Source organism: Alnus glutinosa, chromosome 13, assembly GCF_958979055.1.
Source record: "Alnus glutinosa chromosome 13, dhAlnGlut1.1, whole genome shotgun sequence".
In the NCBI taxonomy this organism is placed as follows: domain Eukaryota; kingdom Viridiplantae; phylum Streptophyta; class Magnoliopsida; order Fagales; family Betulaceae; genus Alnus; species Alnus glutinosa.
The window spans coordinates 22,986,465-23,007,277 of NC_084898.1; the positions used below are offsets into that span (position 1 = coordinate 22,986,465).

The following is a 20,813-nucleotide window of genomic DNA, read 5'->3' on the forward strand; positions in this document are numbered from 1 at the left end:
ACACACTTTAGATGTGTGGCTCAATTCTACCCGTCCATCATCATCATTGCTAGCTATCCTACCTAACAAATCCAAACTGCCAGGTTCCAATCTGATCTCTTAAACTGAGAGCTCAGCAACCCTACAGGCAGAAGTCGACAATATAATTCATAAACAACGTACCCTCACTTTGTCAAATGGCAATTCATCGGACCTAATCATAATCTAATATCATATCCTAAACCAACGGTGAAAGATTTTGCATGAAATCTCATGCTATTCAAGTGAAATTTCAAGGTTTAAATTAGATTTCTTACTTTGGGGGTGTACAATTATGTATTATAAACCCTAAAACCTAAAACGGGTAGGACTCCAAAACAACGGTTCAAATCTTCCAGTCGTGCTCCACCTCGTACACCAAGGTGACCGACCGATAATTCCTCAACCGGTGCTCTCCACCGATAATATTAAACCCCGTGAAGTGCCGGTCATCGTCCAGTATGTCCAGCCACTCCATACTCGTGGCAGCCGGTAGCCCAGAGACCATTGGAAGCATGAAATTATGTATTCTCATCAAATAAAGTATACTTTATTTTTGAGACTAACATGGCTCGTGGACAATCACAAAATGGGATGATTGTGATCCAACAGTCCAGATGGGTAGTGATGTAAGAGTAGTTAGAAATGGGACCCATTACGCAGAAATAGTTGAGAATTAATAGCTAAGAAATAGTTTATTTCAAAGGACTAAAATAATTGGAGAGCCTCAAATCTTTTTGCATGTTAAAAAAGAAAAAAAAAAGAAAGAAAAAAAAAAGAAAGAAAGCGTTTTTGGCCTCAAGCTGAAAATGGAATGCGACCTCGAAAAACAATAATTCCCAGAAATGGGGTCCGCTGTATAGCTTCCCTAGAAATTCTACTGATTTACTTGACCCCCAATTGTGCTGTACCAATCTCAATGAAAAAAGAAAGATTCGATCTCTAACTATAAAATACACTGTTCCACCTGACGCCATTGATGCCTCCTGGTGGTGGTCCATCTCTCTCTCTCTCTCTCGTCTCTGGTCTCTGCTGCCTGTTAATATTATTCAACAACGATGACGAATCCCTAGGAGGCTAGGACGACCAAGTTTTTTGTTTTTACTAAATAATTTATTACTAATTTATCCAAATCCAATTTCGAATAATCCATATATATAACCCACTTATTTTTCCCCTTCACCGACATGGCGCGCATTCAATTACTCCATAGATTATAATACTTTAAAGTCTACCAGTCACCAGTCATTCTTTTTACTAGCTCCATAGATACCACATTTTAATATAATATCTAAATGGAATAAAGTTCCAAGATAAGGTTTTTTTTTTTTTTTTTTTCATCGTCTTTTTCTAAGAGAGTAAAATAGTATATACAAACTTTCAGGAAATTGTCAACAAGCATATACAAACTAAGAACCACATTAAGATGCTTATTTCTTTGAAATTCGGACTTCTGAATCACGTTTTTTACAATTATAAGAGAGCTTTAATGAAACCGACCCACCCGATAATGGATAATATTGCATGCATTGGATAATGTAGGGAAAAAGTGCAGCCCCCAAACACTTTTCTTTTGGTTATCTTTTGTTTGTTTCTCTCGAAATTCACGGTAGGAAATGAGAGTACATGATCACTTTCAATAACAGGAAGCATGTGAAGGCTTTAAATAAGAGAAAAAGTTGAAGGAAATTTGAAAGGCATAATAATAATAATAATAACTCCCAGGTTGAGATGAGATCGTCACCCAAATTTCCAAAAGCAAAATAATATTCACAGAATACAAAAAAGACATCGATATCCTCACCTCAACATTTTCTGTACACGTGCATTGGACTGAAACCCCGGCCGTCTTTCCGCGACTCCAACGTAGCGCATATAATTATCACACAGCCTCGTGGAATGACGTGGGCAGCCCGGCCAAGCCATGTTCGAAGGAAAGGATATTCCCGTAATTTCGCAGCTCGTGTTAAAACCAAAAATAAAATAAAAACATTGCTGACAGAACTCAATTCAGAACAAACACAAATTAAAGAAGAAAATGGGAGGATTTCCATTTTTATCCTTTCCTCTTTTTTTTTTTTTTTTTTTTTTTTTTTTTTTTTTTGTAACTGTGAGATTTTTCTTCAATCACCTACCGTCACCGTCACGGGCTATCCCTTCGGCGACTGACGCCAGCTTCTGGAGATTCAACTTCACGACGGTGTCCGCGAACAGACGCGTGTCCTCCTCGGTGTTCCCCTCGGGAACATCCACAGCGTAGGACTCCAAAACAACGGTCCAGATCTTCCCGTCGTGCTCCACCTCGTGCACCGAGGTGACCGACCGGTAATTCCTCAACCGGTGCTCCCCGCCGGTAATACTAAACCCCGTGACGAGCCGGTCATCGTCCAGTATGTCCAGCCTCTCCGTACTCGTGGCAGCCGGTAGCCCGGAGATAACATTCACGTCCCTGGTGCACCCGACGGTCATCCTAAAGTTGTCGCCGACCTCGCAGCTCTTGATGAAGTGCTTGTAGGCCTGGGGCTTGTCGAAGCGGCGAACGACGGACCACACGGTGCGTAGGGGCGCGTTGATGCGCTGTGCGAGTAGGGAAGAGCATTGGCCGGTGCCGATTCCGTAGGTGTGGAACTCGGTCACGAACCGCCTCAACTCGTCGAACTCGTCCTGGGTCAACCCGGGCGGGACTGCCACGTGGTGGGCCATGTTGTCGTGCGATTCCTCTGTATCTTGCTCCGCCATTGATCTCTCGCCTTTCTCCATCGCTGCGTCTGATTTTGTTTGTGTCAGTGTGTGTGTGAGAGAGAGAGAGAGCGAGAGAGAGCGAGAGCGAGAGAGAGCGAGTAATTTTGGTTTTATAAGGGTTTTGGGGATTTTTGGGAATGGAAAGGGGTAACATGGGAACTATACTAGTCTTTTAATAATTACTATGTGGGTAAATCTGGAATAAAATATTAGTTTTTCTGTTGAATGGGACAGGTGTCGAGCTCTTGTGATGGACAGGTGGGTAATGGCTCCCTGGCTTCACCTCAGCTGCCAGCCGAGCCGAGTCCAGATAATTTTTTTATTTTTATTATGTTTTATTTATTTAATTATATAAGATTATTTTTATTGTTAAAATTTTGCCAAAATATGGAACCCGATAATTAATAAGGTTAAATACATATTAGGTTTAAAAACATTATTTTTTTAATATTTCAATTTCAATTCGCATCACAGATGGTACTTGAATTTTGAAATTAATAAAAATTGATCAATTTTGGCTTGTTTCAACCTACTCCTAATTAAATATTTGTGCTTGAATTTTTTTATCTTGACAAAAGATAGTGTTTGAAATCTCCAATAATTGTGAAAGAACTTATATGAAATCTATGCCTAAATAAGTGGGTTTCATATAAGACTTTTTATAATTGCTATTCAAATTGCTCAACATCTTATGAAATTGGAAGTGTGCTTTAAAATTTTTAATAAATATATGGGAAAACTTAATTTATAACCCTTGATTTTTCATCACTTTTACAATTAAATATTCATAATTTAGGGTATTAATCTTTCAATTTTTATTTTATTTTCATTTTCAACCCTGTGTTAAAATTTTTCGTTAAATCATGTCAAAATTTCTGAAATACCATATCTTTTTTAAGAAAAAAAAAATTACAAGGATTTAGGAGTTAGTCAAAATTTAATGGAATTTGCAAAAATACTCATGCCTGAATCTTTGAAAAATTTTATAATTATTTTTTATAAAAAAAAATAGGGTATTTTGAAAAGTTTGATAAGATTTAACGAAAAATTATAACAAATGATTGAAATTGAAAAATAATTGAGAGATGGATATCTTAAATTGACACTTTTTAAAGTTTGAGTACTTAATTGTAAAAGTGAAGAAAGATCATAGGTTATAAGTCAAGTTTTCCCTAAATATATATCCTAAAAATTAGTTTTGGTTTCTTTTAAATTATGTTTAACCTATCGTTCATGTTTGACTCATGAGATATCCTAATTTTGTCTTCTTGTTGACTATTATTTTTTGAGTAATGTTACATATTATATCCCATTTCATTGTGTTAATGTATATAGCAGTATTCATTAATTATTGGATCAGTCATTTAAAGAAAAAAAAAATTTAATGAGTGATCGGTACTGCCACATCAGCCTAATAAAATAAGAGTAAGATTAAGGTGTAATACATAGCATTATTTATTATTATTATTATTCAAGGATTTACTTGCCTATCTATTTGATGTGTCGCATCATGTGTGCATCATTTTTCCTGTCAAATTCTTTTAAAATGTGATAGTATTTCCTTTTAGTTTATTATCTAGTTTTATATGTTTTCCAAGGAGATTAAGAAAGTATTTGGGTGTTGATATCATTGCTTGAATAATTTGTATATTGATCATATATATATATGTCAAGAATTTTACATTTGTTCTATAGAGTGAAGATCATTACTTCAAAATTCAAATTCTATTATTTATTCAAGAATCTTAATTAAAAGAGAAAAAGATCTGAATTGAAAAGTAGAGAGTGATTAAGGCTCAATTTGTTTCAATGTCAAATGTTTTTTCATTGGAAAATATTTTCAATGACAATCATTTTTTTTAATATTATTCTTCAGCATTTGGCTCATATGGAAGATGAGGGATGGTAGAAAACGACTAGCAACTTTCGACAACTTGTGACAATGGTCTCGCAAATTCCGCTGATTTGAGAATGAGAAGCTCAAATTAGTTTTAATTTGGATTAGTGTTGAAGCCACGGAATCTACTTAAAGAGTTTTATGATGTACAATGCTTTTATTAGAAGGGAGATAGATGACTTGGGTTAAATTTGGGTTGGTTTAATTTTATTGGTACTTTAAAAAGATGTTGTGAGTTTAAAAGAGTACTCGTAAGCACACGAATCGTTTGCAATATAGTGTGTGGAAGTGCGAAGTCGAATCCACATGGGAATGGTCAAAAATCAGTGTCTTGTTTAATTAACCTAATTTTAACCTAGTTCCAAATGTTTGAGGTTTAAATATGCCAAATGACACTAAGTTAAAGATGGTGAAATAAAATATGTAAAAAAGGAACTAAGGCTAATGAATCCACCAAACCAAATCCAACAACACACACTTTTGGTTTCTATTTGAACACCCAAAGAACATTTAAGCTTAAGGTGTCATTCAAGTTTCTTACCCACAAATCTTAGAACCATTAAATGAATCCAAATCGAAGACAAATCACAAAGAGTACCCGTTTGAAATCGAATCATCCATTGTATCCATTCAAAGAATAAATCACAATGGATATCCTCTTTCAAACCGATAAAATAATGAATCCAAATCCAACAACACACACTTTTGGTTTCTACTTGAACACCCAAAGAACATTTAAGCTTAAGGTGTCATTCAAGTTTCTTACCCACAAATCTTAGAACCATTAAATGAATCCAAATCAAAGACAAATCACAAAGAGTACCCGTTTGAAATCGAATCATCCATTGTATCCATTCAAAGAATAAATCACAATAGATATCCTCTTTCAAACCGATAAAATAATGTATCCATCGGTTGAAACACATTAAATGTCCTACTTCTACAACCAACCACATTCATTTCAAAAGGTAAAGCATTAAAGTGAATGGAACTTGAACAACATATAGATAGAGCATCAAATGTGCAAGTAATATAACAAAAGTGTAAGTGTTATCAATGGTGAGGTTTCCTCCTCAACCTTAGTTGAGAGTTCTAGCATCCCATGACTAAAAACATCACAAGAACTTGAAGAACAAACATGAAATTAGAAGAAAACTTTTCAAAAAAGAAGTATCTAAAGAAAATAGCTATTGAAATAAACTGTAAAATGCACGAAATTAAACCTAGCTACTGCTCTCAGATTGCTCACCAACAAGGAGGCATGACTATGGCTTTATAGAAGGAAATTAGGGTTCGAAACCCATGTAAAATAACTCATTTACCCCCTTTAGGGTTCCTCTCTTGCTAGAGACAACCAAGGTCATGAAACCAGCGTGTTCTCCTGCGAAAATCAGAGGGAAAAATGCTTTTTGTCATGGAGAAGCCCCTGATTGGGCGTTCTGGCGCGTGTCTGCAAAAGTCAGTTCTAGAAAATTTCGATCGATCGACATCGAGCAAAATTTCGATCGATCTAAATTTAAATTCGATCGATCGACTTTCCAAGATTTCCGAATTTCAAAGTATTTCTACTTGAAATTTGCCAATTCTCTCTTAATGACCTACAAAACACAAAAACTAGTCAAAACATCAAAAAATAACAAGGCCAAAGGTCTAACTAATGTAAATCAAGGGGTCCAAATATACAATATTTGGCACTCATCAAAAGACTTTATTAGAATTTAATTCTATAAACCATTTATCTTGTATTTGAGTTAAGGTTGAGAAGATAGTAGTACTCTCCCAAAACAAACCGACCAAAGTGCTAGCCAACTATTCTCTATTCTCTCTTCATACATATTTTATTCTTCGTTTCGATCAGCTGCTCAGAGAGGAGGCGTCTCATCTCTTCCTTTTTCTCATCTTCCTCCTTTCTTTATGAATATTTTTGCTTTTGTTGTTTTTAACCTTGAGGTTTTTCTAGCCCTTTTCACCTATCATGAGGTTTTATTCGTCGTTTCGTATGACTTATCACGCTCGGCTACGAAACCTTAGGGTCTTGGCTTCTCCACCACGCCGATTTCTTCCTCCTCCATGTTAGCTGGTTTCTCCCCTCGTTAGTGATCGGTTTCGAATCTCTTAGATTTGGTTTTTTCAAAGCTAGATCTACATTTCTCCGTTGGTCCCGGTATCCCACGCACCTGTACTCCACCGCTCTCATCGGCGATCCACCTTCCCGATGCCACTGGCCGCAACTTCTTTTGCCATCCACGCGCCGAAGCTCTTCGCCCTGCTAGTTTGTTGCAGTGTTTTGGGTTTTTTTACTGCTTTTATGTTATTTTATGTTATTTGGAAGTCCTAGATTGAAACTTTAACAGTGTTTTTACCGCTTCAGCCTTCTTCGGATGGTTGTTGTTGTTCCCAAGTGTGGGTACAGATAAGCTTGTCTTAATCTGTACCTCTTTAGCTTTTGTAACTGCCTTGTGCGGTCCCTTGAGAGAAACAAGTCATTTGTTTGACCAACCCTTTGTAATTATTTTAGCACTATTTTAGTTTATTTTAGGTTTATTATTGTGGAGTTCACCATTTTTTCATTTATAAGATCGTTCACTTCTTATTCATTTTGAATCAAGAGTGAAAAAGATAATCTCCTGTAACCTTTTTCCTTACAATTAGGAAAAAAGAAGAAGAAGAAGTTAATAATGTTGAACAGATTTTTTCACTAAACACAATTTTCTATTAAGCGAGGTTGGAGTAAATATTTTCAATTCAATTTACCAAATTGATATCTGAGCACAAAACAAAAAATAAAAAATACCTCTATATTTAAGTATATTATATGTTTTTAAGTTTTGCTCCCACATTCAAGATTTGTGTTTCACTCCTGCATGTAAGAATTACATGTTTGAAGAACAGACGTCACATGTTCTGTCAAATACTATTAATTGATGTAAAGATCGAATGGTTTAAAGATAAATACCATAAGAGGAATTAACGTACGTAACAAGTAAGGAAAAACCAAATGGTAGTGTTTGATAACCATCTTAAGAGGAGTTTCGTGTGTTATATATGTGATATAAAGATAAGAGCAGTGATCCTCATGCACAACATATGTAAGATAAAACGACTTTCGTTTCGAGTTTTTTTTTTTTTTAGTATTTTGTAAATAAAGTTGTTTGTTAATATTTTGACTTTTTTTTTTTTTTTTTAAGATAAAAAGAAAAAAAAAGAAATCAAACAGGCCATTGTTCTTTTTGAAAGTTAATCCTTTCAACGTAACTCACTGTTAGGGCATCTTCATCCATCCCATTCAAGAAGTTAAAAGTCAAACCAAAGCACTGCGCTAAAAAGTGAAAACGAATTCCAAGTTGCACACCAGACAACCTTCGTACACTAGGTTTTGTCGTAGATAAGGTTCGGATTGTTCTTCTTCTGCATCAATTATTTGTTTCCTTTTTCAAATCCTGCATCGAATTCAGTGTATATATTAATTATATGAATTCCAACAAAGAAATCCAAAACCCAAGTTGACAAGTTAAGACGTACGTACACCTCCAGGCAGGATTTGTAGGCTAGCTTCTATTTTGCCTTGAAACTTCAGCAACAAGTTAAGAATTCCATTGCGTGTTGGGAAGAAAACAAACCTAGCTGAAAATAAGCTAAAAAGCTGCTACGGCATTCTAGATCGTCAAAGCTTGGATTAGGGTTAACTTGTTCGAGAGGACTGATCATGTCCATTAATTACTTGCTATGGAAGTTAGAGGTGATCAAACTGTTAAAGCTATGGGGTGTTGGAAGCTTAATTATAAGAACCTTCATGAATGAGCTCGATCGATCTCCTTGTAGGATATCATGAGCAAAGAAAAGTGATGTCCGGCCAAGTTTGGTTCCTACGGTGACCTAACTAGCTAGTAAAGTGGTGAAGACAAAACCTTGAGGCTAGCTAGGGTTTTTATGGCTGCAAATCAAGAGGACTAACTGCTACTTTTATTAGATTTAGAACTCGTGCAATAGAGCAACCCCGAGTAATACTATTCTTCAGACTTACTATTTTACACATGTTGACGTTTTGTATTTTAAATGGCTTCCTATGTCAACTATTTCAAAAAGAAGAAAAGTTACTTCAAACACGCAACTCAGCTGACATGAAATAGATGTGATAAATGGGTTTGAAAAATAGTATTACTCAGGTAGTCTCATGTAAGAGCTGATCCAAACCCTACTTGCTTTAGCTGTTTGAATACCTGTACAAGCAAGTGATCAGGTCGAACAATTAACCTCTCACGACCTGGATTACCCTATTGCACATATCTGGTACATATCTATATATCATAGCTTAACTGTTTCAATTAACCAAATGCCTTTTCTTTTTTTTCTTTTTGACCAAATGTAAATGTGATGTACAAAAAGAGAGGATTAAGGCCAGAAAAATGGGATGGGAATGCTTCGATTAATATACAATTGTCAAAGACGGGTCATTTCATAAGATTGTTCTCAAATAATGTATACAATATAAATATACAACTTGCAAATAAAAATCATGATTTTGCGTGGTAATAAATTGAAGTTAATCTTTGTGGGGTTGAAAATGACTATAATCTATTTGGAGGAATCTATGAGTGATATTAATTAATTGGTTGAATGATTAAAGTTGCGAGTGAGATTGACAAACTTCTGCTAATAATTATGTATGAGATCTAGCTCTTTGACCTTCCAACCCTCGTATGAATAATACAGCACAAGCATTGATGAATAGGCAGCCCATTAATTGCCCACATATTCTATGACAATGATTATTACAATTTTATACGTATAATATTTACTTTTAGTAAAGTGTTTATTATTAATATATAATAGCCAAGTTGCGTGGTGCCACAACTTGTCTTGGGTGGACTTTATTTTCTTTAATTTAATTGTTGTTTCTCTGTTCTTTCTTTTCAGTACGAAATTGATGAGGCTAGCTTGGTAACAACCACAAATCGATCAGATCATGTATGAAAGCCAATTAAGTTTAACATGTCATGCATGATGCATCCATGCACCAACTGATTTTTTCTTTTTTGTTTATGAATACTAATTAAAATACTTCTAGTTTTAATTTGTGCCATGCTTACTAACTTTTTTGTTATATATATATATATATATATATATATATATATAGAGAGAGAGAGAGAGAGAGAGAGAGAGAGAGAGAGAGAGAGTTCTAGATCTCCTAGTTTTTTTAGGATATTTTATCGAGTAGATTCCTTCAAAAACAATAAAATTAACTCCTATTAGAAAAGGAAAAGACCTTTAATAACCAAACATGACTCGAACTAAACTTGGGTATTTTGAATATAATGATAGAGGCTAAGGAAATGCACGTACTGGAAATCGCAAATGTTTTGCAGATAGAAGGAGTCGAAGGACAGTCTCGGAGTTAATATGGCCAATTGATCGAGAGTGCAAAGATGTTGCTTAAATGTCTCGTATCATGGAGTGTGAGGCATGTAAAGAGGGATGCACATATGGCTACCCATAAATTAGCAATCCTGGAGCAAATCTAGATGGAAGATTATCAAGTTTTTATTCATGATATTGTATGCGCTAAGAAAGTTAGTTATTTTGATATTAATGAAAGCCTGAATTTTTTGCTAAAAAAAAAAAAATCATTTTTTGGTAAGCCTTAATAAGTGTATTTATTTTTAAAAATAAAATAAAAAAATAAAAGCTAATTTTTTCAATTTTTATTTGACCTTTATTTTTTAGGAATAAAGAATATTATTCTTATTAAAAATCTTGTAAGAAGATCACAACATATTTATATTTCTATTTGTACTCGTATTATTTGATCAATTTAAAACATATAATTTGGAGCAAAGAAAGTCTATTAGAGGCCTATTTTTTTTTTTCCTAGAAATTTTAATAGTCCTATTTTTCATTCATAAATTATACGATAAATTTTTTTTTCCAAACTGAATTAAAATAATTTTTTTTAATTCAATTTATTATACTGACATACCAGTTTTACAAATTAAACCGAAGAAAATTCATCGGATCTAATATTTTTGGATCATTGAAAATTTGAAGAGCATCTTAAAAAATCTGAGACAATTAATGCATGACATTTTATGAATTTCTGGAAATGATTTTATAAACTCCCAACCTTTTGCTTTCAAAATATGAATTTGTTTAAAACATGTATATAAAAATATAATTAAATGGGGCTATTCAACTTTTATAAGAAAATCGTACGCACCTAAAGTATTTAATATTTTTCATTTTTTATTTCCGAAAAAAAGTGGAAAATTGTGCTGTGCAAATCACCTAGCTGGGAAAGAGATTCACTCTTTCACGTAAAAGATGGAGAATTTAAAACTATTTCTGAATTTGGACGTCCACGTCGTTCCCTTCTCTAAAAAGTAGCGTCCACATCGTTCCACGACTAATCCAGCTAAGCAAACCATGTTGGTCCTTTATTTATTCAATGAAAATCATATCGTATACGAGAAATATTATTTCGTAGAATCTTATATTCTTATCATACAATTTGATAGGATATTAAAAATCAGCCTTCAATCTTGTAAAAAAAAGAAAAAAGAAAAAGAAAAAAAGAGAGAGGTTAAATATAATTCACCCTCCTCTAAGTTGTTACCCATTTTCAATTAAACTATCAAAGTTTAAAAATTTACAATGCGTCCTCTTCAAGTTTTCAAAATTTTCAATTTATCCATTCCGTCTGGTTTGATTGTCAAACTAGACGAAATTTTGACCACGTGCGTGTCACGTGACTTTTTTTTTTTTTTTTTTAATGCAAATTTGTCCGTTTTACCTCACTCTAAAACGATGTCGTTTGCCATTTAATTTAGTCAGCCACGTTACACCTAATAAGATGCCGATACGTGTTCATTTAAAAAAATTATAAAATCTAATAAAAATAAATAAAACATAAATATTTGTTTTTTTTTTTTTAAAAAAATAATAATAAAAAGAAAAAGAAAAAGAAAAAGAAAATACTAAGGGGTGGCTGTCGGTTGGGCAGCCAACCCTTTGGGGGTGGCCTCCCTTGGTGCTGGGGTGGTCGCGCGCCACCACAGACAACCATTGGGGGCGGCTGTGGCCTCCCCCAGGGATTGGGGGTGGTGCACAACCACTCCCATTGGCTGGGGGTGGCTGAGCCATCCCATTTTATTTTATTTTATTTTTTTTAAAAAAAAAAAAAAACAAATATTTTTAAAATTTTGTAATTTGCTCCTATAAAGTTTTTAGAATTTTCAATTCACACCCTAAAGAGCAAAACGATGTCGTTTTGGAGTGAGGGTAAAACAAACAAATTTGCATAAAAAAAAGTCACGTGACACGCATGTGGTCAAAATTTCGTCTGGTTTGACGGTCAAATCAGATGAAATGGCTAAATTGAAAATTTTGAAAACTTGGGGGACACGTTGCAAATTTTTAAACTTTGGTAGCCGAATTAAAAATGGGTGACAACTTTGGGGGGGGGGGGGGGGTGAATTATATTTAACCCAAAAAATTAATAATTAAGGACTAATTTTCACAACCACATTATCTTAATTGTATGACAATTGAAAACAATACTGTAGAGATGGCAATCCGGGTTGACAGGTCAGGTTTAGGTAGACCTGCTTGACTCGATCGTTAAGGATTAACCCGAACACGCCCCGTTTTACCTGTTTGACCCAAAGGCGAACGGTTTAACCTGTTTGACCTAACTCGATACGCCCAATTTAATCTGTTTCGACCCAAACATGATTCATTTGACATGATTCAATTATTATTATTATTATTATTATTATTATTATTATTATTATTATTATATATATATATATATATCGTAAATAGGTCAAGTGGATCACCATGTTTATGCCAAATTATAACTCTCTAATGCCGCATTGGGTTCGTGAGTTTTGCAAAAAATGAGAAACTTCAAGGATACCCAATGTTTTACCAAGTATCCCTGTTTTACCAAGATATGGGTATCAACATAACGTGGAGTTTATTCATTGGTATTCATAACAATTTTTTTTTATTAATTGTTTTAATTCTCTTCAATGAATAAGCTCTACATCATTTTGGTACTCATATTTTCGTAAAATATTTGATACTCCTAACATTTCTCGTCAAAAATTACCAACTCTATATAGTAGTCTATTAAATAAGATTACTCATATTATAATTTTTTTCAAAAATTGTTCATATCTTAATTTCATTGTTAGTCCTTTATGCCAAATCCTCAACAGATGAAATTGGTGTGATATTCAACATATATATTCTCCCCACGAAAAAACAAAGGAATTACACTTTTTACATGGACGTGAAGCAGCCAACAAGCCCTGCTAGGCTGCTACCCACCATGCCCATCCCCTCTTGTTCCCTCCTATTATATTTAATTCTTTTGTTGTGGCCTTTGTGGTTCTCTTGTCCACACCTTTTCCTTGACCATGTTAAAAAAAGGTAGTAAAAAGGATTTTGGATTGGTGCAATTTGTGTAGTACTCCATGTCCCACTATCAAGCTGTGATGTTGAAGTTTTCTTAGTACTCAATTTTTTGGGATTATTTGATTGGTGCAACTTGTTTAATTATGATGTTATGATGTTGAAGTTTTCCTAGTCCTTGATTTGTGGGTTTGATGCCCACCAATAATTTATTATATATATATATAAAAAAAATGTTTGTACTATAGGTCGTCATTATACTTAATAATGGTCTTAGTACTACACTACTACTAGAGACGACTTGAGCCATATGAGTCACGCCACCATTATTTTATTGACATGCTTTAATTTATATTTATCGTCTTCTATTTGTATATTACTTAATTATATATGAGTGATAGTGTGTATATTACAACTTTTACTATAAATCACCGGTGAAACGAGAGAGTGTTTAGAAGAGTCAAGCGAACGCAAAGGGAAAAGAAAGAGAAACTGTCATGGGGCGTGTGAAGGAAAAAGAAAGAGAACGAGGGAATATATAAATCTGAATTCACTACAAAAATCGCTACAATTGGACACGTGTCTACAGTACCGGTTACTGTAGACACGCGTCCAATTAGACACGTGTCTTCTGAAAAATGTGTCTAATTGTACCATCTTCACAATTGAACGCGTGTATTTAATACACGTGTCCAATTACACGAGTCTAATTTGACACGTGTATTTAATACACGTGTCCAATTGGACATGCGTATTAAATATACGCGTCCAATTTGACACGTGTATTTAATACGCGTGTCCAATTGGACGCGTGTATTAAATACACGTGTCAAACTGTTATTTTTTTCAAATATAATTTTTTTTTATTAAATAGAATTTCAACAATTGGACACGCGTATTTAATACGCGTGTCCAATTGGACGCGTGTATTTAATACGCGTGTCGAAACGCGTATTAAATACACGTGTCAAACTGTTATTTTTTTCCAAATATAATTTTTTTTTAATTAAATAGAATTTCAACAATTGGACACGCGTATTTAATACGCGTGTCCAATTGGACACGTGTATTAAATACACGTGTCAAACTGTTATTTTTTTTCAAATATAATTTTTTTTAATTAAATAGAATTTCAACAATTGGACACGCGTATTAAATACGCGTGTCAAGCTGTTATTTTTTCCCAAATATAATTTTTTTTAATTAAATAGAATTTCAACAATTGGGGACGTGTATTTAAATACACGTCCCGGATTAGCCACGTGTAATTAATACGCGTGGCCAATTGCAAATATCAAATATATATTAATAAAAACAAATTTTATTAAGGTTTTGATTAAAAAAAATATATATGTATATGTACCAGAGAATTGGTGTAGGTGGGCGCGCGGGAATTATCCCGCGCCCACCTTATGACCATTCTTAATTTAAGTTTCAAAATGATTTTTTTTTTTTTTTTTTTTTTTTTTTTTTTTTTTTTTTTATATACTCTCGCTCGCTCTCTCTCTCTGCGCGCTCTCACTGTTCTTTCTCTTTCTCTCACTGTATTGCTCTCTCTCACTCTCTCTGTATCGCTCTCTCTCACTCTCTCTGTACCACCGGCCAGCTTCCTGACCACCGCGTGGTCGGCCTTCCCTCCGGCCTTCCCAACGTCTCTTGCTCTCTCTCTCTCTCTCTCTCTCTCTCTCTCTCTCTCTCTCTCTCCCTCAATACTGGACCACCGGCCAGCTTCCCGACCACCGCGTGGTCGGCCTTCACTCTGGCCTTCCCGACGTCTCTTGTTCGCTCTCTCTCTCTCTCTCTCTCTCGCTCTCTTTGTCTCTGTCTATCGCCTCTCTGTCTCTGTCTCTCGCTCTCTCTCACTCTCTCTCCGTCAACACTAGACCACCGGCCAGCTTCCCGACCACCGCGTGGTCGGCCTTCCCTCCGGCCTTCCCGACGTCTCTTGCTCGCTCTCTCTCTCTCTCTCTCGCTCTCTTTGTCTTTGTCTCTTGCTCTCTCTCTCTCGCTCTCTCTGTCTCTCGCTCTCTCTCACTCTCTCACTCTCTCTCTCTCTCTCTCCGTCAATACTGGACCACCGGCCAGTTCTAAGTGGACGACGAGTTGGTTCTGCATGTGTTTCGTATAGGTATATCGTATACGTATTAGGAAGGAAAAAAAAAAAAAAAGATCTGTTCTTTTCTTCTTTTTTTTAAAGCAATATTTTTGATTTTGGCAACGTGTATTCTTAACACGTATCAAGAAAAATATATAATTTTTAATTTTTTTTATTAATATATATATACACATTTAGCCACGTGTATGTATACGCGTGGCTAACAATTTGGAATTTTTTTTAAAAAAAAATCGGTTTGACACGTGTATTGAGATACACGTGTCAAAATGTGCAGTTAATGACTTCCACATCTGACACGCGTCTCATGTAATACCCCAGATATTTTTTTCAAAACTTATTAATTGGCCTAATATCTATATATACATTTTTTTTAATAAAATAAAACTTTTTAAGTAAGTAACTTAATCGATAAGTTTAAAAAAAAAAAAAAAAAAGAAGCAACAACTTGCCGTGCAAGTTGTTCCTTTTTCTTCTCTTCTCTTCTTTTCTTCTTTCTTTCTTCTCTGTTCTTCGTTCCTTCTTTTTTTTTTTCTTTCTACCTGAGAACAGAGAGGGAGCGCGAGAGGAGAGAAACAGAGACGAGAGAGAGTGAGACTGAGAGATTAGAGAGAGAGAGAGAGAGAGTGAGAGTCGGGAGAAGCATCGACCGGTGACCCAAGCCGTGGGTCTCGATCCGTCGACGGACAACGCAGGCAGAACGGATGACGCCGGTGGGTACTCTGGAGCGCGATTTTCGACGGACCCAGACCCGATTTCCGGCGAGTAGTGGCGCGATTTCCGGTGGATCGTTGGCCGGTTGAGCTGGGAGTGAATTCCGGCGGTTCTGCCCGGGAATCCGGCGGACCCAGTGCCAGTTTCCGACGAACCCGTAACCCCGAACCCATCAAGGTCGTGACCCGTAACCCAAAACTCGCGACCCGTTAGTGCAAAACCCGACCGACCCAGCAAAACCGAAGATGACCCGATCCTTCGGTGGTGGAGTCCGGTGTGATTTCCGGCGGTACTGGTGGACTTCCGGCGAACCAGAAGCCGATTTTCGGCGGGCTCAAGTGTTTTTCCGGCCGATCCACGAAGACCCGAAGCCTTGTGACCCAGAACCCGACCCCGTGACCCGAAGACCCGAGAGGAAGACCCGGTTCTTCTTGTGCAATTCCGGCGAATTTCCAACGATTTTTCCGGCGAACCAGAGCCGATTTTCGGTGATTTCTTCGGTGGATTTTCTGGGAAAATCCTCAAAGTGAGTAAACCCTATGATCTAGCTTGGGTGTTTTGATTTGTGTGGATTTTGGACAGTGGCCGTGGGGCTGTGTTTGAGTATTTTTAATATTGTTTGTGTTCCCAGTAGCTTGGTCCACAGTGATGACTTTGCTGTGATGTGTTTCTTGTTTAGGCTTACTGGCAGTGAGGGGTTGGGATACTGTTTTGGCTATAACATGTATTGATTTGGGTTTCCACTTACTTGTCGTTGATTTAGTTGGTATTTGAAGTTAAGTTTTTAGATCAAGCTTGTGTTGAGTTGTTTAGGGCTTTATGGTTCTGGCTAAATTAGATTTGATCACTGGTCTTGGCAAAAAGGGGATTGGATTAGGTTTGTGTCCTTTATTGATGGGTATTCGGATTTGGAGATTTCATTGATTATGAGTTGATTTCAGGTTATTAATGATTTTAATGTTGAAATCGTCTCTGGAATTGGCTATGTAATTCCTGCTTATGGTGATTTGGATATTTGTTTTAGGTTGTTTAAATGAATAGATATTGGAATATTATTTGGAGGTTTTTGGTTAGATAATTAAGTGATATATATATATTGTGTTAAATTGAAATGGGATAAATGTAGTCCTAATGGATTGCTAACTAAATTTAAGACTTTTGGTGGCTTTTGTTGTTGATCAATTATGATATGAGGTATTATTCGGATTAGTGTAAGTACTGTGGTGGAGTTTCTGTAATGTTAGTTTAGAGGATCATAGTAATTTTACAAAGCGTGGGTGACGTATTGATGGATAATACCATTTGGAGGCCTCTTGTTATGTGTTATGTTTACTTTAGTAAAATTGTAGGATTCAAATTTTAGAATATTCTTCTAAGCTTATTCTTTCAATTTATTTAGGTAAAAGCTCGACTCCGAGGCTAACGGCTAGTGCAGGTAAGGGGATACAACACCGAAAAACCCCCAACAAGATTTTATTATAAATCTTTTGAAAAAGTGTTGGGGAATTTTACAAAGCGTTGATCATATGATTTTTAATGCGAAGCTTTTATTGCTCATACGTTATTATTCAAGAATTTTGTGCATAAATTATAGTTATGAGTAAGAGCATTTTTAAAGATATGATTCATGCATAATTACAGATATGATTAAGAGCATTTTAAAGTTATGATTTATGCATAATTAAAGTTATGATTATGAGCATTTCAAAAAAATATGAATTATGCATACTCAGAGAAATGATAAAGAGAGCATTTGAAAGATATGATTACAGAGAATTCCAAAGTATATGATTCTATTCAAGAATACAGTTTTGAAAGAAAAGAGATTCTAAAGTTAAATTCTGCACATGACTACAGTTATGAAAGCGGCTCTTACAGTTTTGAAATAAAGTATACGGATAAAGCAGAGCCTACAGTATTACAGAAAAACGTTCATGTGCAGTAATTGTTTAACCCTGAGGCACTATTACAGCTAGGATTGGTACCCATAGGGTAGCATGGCAAGCATACCATGTGTTGGTGTGTGCTACCAGCCGATGTTGGCCTTCACCTAGGGAAGATCCCCAACTCGGAACCGGCTCTCCCCTGTGACGACAGGCTGAGTCCATAGGTCTGTGTGACAAAAGCCAACGTGCTCCGCTCACGGGTAACAGCGGTTTAGAGTCTATAAAGGGTTAAACCACAGAGAAAGGATTAAAGAGAAAACTGATAAAAAGAATATACTGGATCATAATAAATTGTCATTCTCATTTATAAACTGTCATTCTTATATCATTATTCATATTCTACAAATTCTATTTAATTGTTCATATGCTATGCTACCTGTCCTAAAACAATACATTTCATTTTATGAATCATGCTTTAATATGTGTTTTCTTATAAAACATAAACAGTCTAGCATGTCACTTGTCAGATAATTTTTCATAACTTGAATCTCCAACTTATACTCGGTCGAAAATCACATATCATATTCATATTTCTAAACATCATCATAAATCTTAATATATTTTAAAAACACTTAAATCATCTAAAATAAATTAAAATCAACATACAATTGGTTTAGGTTATAAATCAATTTACATTATGCAATTCATCATATGTGAAATTAATTCTTAACAATGAGTGGAATAAATCTGTCATTATGAAAATGACTAAAGATTATGGCATAAAGGTTTATAGCATGTTTTATTTTCCCTGGTGTTGTATTTTCCTTACTGAGTTGTCGAACTCACCCCTTCTTCCTCCACCCATCTCCAGATGACAACCGTAAGACGAAGTCTTTTTCTTGTAAGGTTGTAAACCTCACTAAGAGCGATTGTTCGTGATGAACCAGCCAAACCCTAATATTGTATAGTATGATTTGTTCCTTTTGGAGCTCATGATTTTGTATAGATTTATAAATAGAAAGTTTTAAGTTTTTAGTTGTAAATGCACGCTTCCATTTATAATGTTTGTTTTTAGCACTTAAACTCACGTTTTCCCTTATATCCCAAAACGGGGGCGTGACATCTCACGCGTGTCAAAATGCATGTGTCAAACTGTTTGACACGTGTACGACACTGTACACGTGTCAAACTGCACGTGGCAATTTGAAGTGATTTTTGTAGTGATTGTTAATTTTTTTTACAAAAGTTTTTTTTTTTTTTTTTTTTTAAGCATCTAAGCCAAACCCCTAAGTAGAACCATGGCTTAGACTAATCGTCTTCATTGCACTTGAAAGGGGTGCTAGCCTAATTAACACTTTATCTATTTAATTATGTGTTTTAATTTTGCCCATTATGAATCAAACTCAATCTTAGCCTTGTCGGTGTTGTTTCTTACAAATTGATGTGGCAGTACACATGACGCTTACCATGTCATTTACTAACCAATCAAAGTTATTGTGACTGATATGATAGGTTTCATGTGGACTATTAGACTAATTTGTACTTCACGTAACACTTATCTCGTTACTTATAATCAAATTTATTAAAAACAGCCCTATATATAGCAACTGTATTAATGTCAGTTTGTTGTAAATGATTAAGAATTAGGGTTAAGCATTTTCCTACCATGCCTTGTAGCACCCTATGGCCTATACCCAAAAGAAAATGAAAAGAAAAGGAAACGTACGTACGTAAGATGATCACCAGGCATGAATCATGGAAGCAAATTATAGAGGTACCCTAGAAGCTCACAAATCACATCATGAGGGCAGTGCCAAGGTAGGGTTTGGGACCCCTCCTAAATTTGGATAGTGATTTTTTGTCCCAATTAATTTCAAAAATGTGTTGGCCCCTCTACATTTGCAATCTATATTAGAGACACTTGTATCAGATGATGTATATTCTGCATCCCTAGCTCCCACCTCTCCTTTCAAATGATTACGATATATTCTTACTTATCTTCTTTAGCCATAAAAAAGTGGGGAACGTACGTCCTTGAGATGAGAGTAGGCTAGGTTTTGATAATTCAAATAAAATGTTATTAAACATGGACCTAAAAGATATATATATTTTAGTGAGACAAAATTACAAATGATATATATTTTTTTCGATAAAAAGTGTAAAGTACAATCTAAATAAAAAGGTTTATTTCATTTTTTAGGGTTCATTTGGGTGTGATTTTTTTATTTTTTATTATATTCTATTATTTTGTATTATATTCAAAATTACGAATATTAAGAGAACTTGTTTTTTGAAATTTTGTTTGGACGGTTTGGAAAACTTGGACAAAATTAAAGAAGAAGAAGAAGAAGAAGAAGATAAAATCTAAGTAAAATTTGAATTCTTAAAAACAACACAAACGTGTTTTTGAAAAATAATAAAATATAATAATGAAAAAAAATAATTGTTACCCAAACATGCCCTTAGTTTCTAGGTTAAAAACTTCTTTCTCTAAGTTGTTATGATGATACCCTTTATATGTGGTTAAATCAATACTTATGTCAAAAGCTTAAACTAATAAAAAGAAGTAAATTTAAGGATTTTAAGAAAGGAAAAGCTCATAAAAAGTATGGAGAATGTGGCTCTTTGTCAAATGTGGAACATAGATGGAACTATTCTGGTTTGACACTTCTGTTTTCCTTTATGCCTGGTTGTCCATAGAGTTTTTGTCTTTTGTTTTGTTGATTTGTTTGGTCTTTTAAGACCCTTTGTTTGTAATTTGATGTTTGGTTAGTAATAAAATGTTAACTTATTCATAAAAAAAAATCAAAAAAAGAAAAAGAAGAAGAAGAAGTAAATTTGATCATTTAATCAATACTTTGTATATAACACTGTTCATCACGTGTGGGTTCAAACTCCATTTTTATAGGTGAAATCCAACACGTTGAATATTTAATTAGAATGGAGGAGGTAAACGAATAAGGCAAGGTTCGAACTCATAACTTTTGGCTCTGATATCATTTTAAATCACCACTTATCTTAAAAGCTCAAA

At 34.9% G+C, this 20,813-nt stretch overlaps 1 protein-coding gene across 1 annotated transcript; it reads right to left on the minus strand.

Moving 5' to 3' along the window:
- Positions 1-1,697: 1,697 nt before the first annotated feature.
- LOC133854897 (abscisic acid receptor PYR1) lies at positions 1,698-2,855 on the minus strand. Its single transcript, XM_062291164.1, has one exon. It carries the CDS (start codon positions 2,776-2,778, stop codon positions 2,146-2,148), a length of 633 nt encoding a protein of 210 aa, XP_062147148.1. The 5' UTR covers positions 2,779-2,855; the 3' UTR covers positions 1,698-2,145.
- Positions 2,856-20,813: the final 17,958 nt, after the last annotated feature.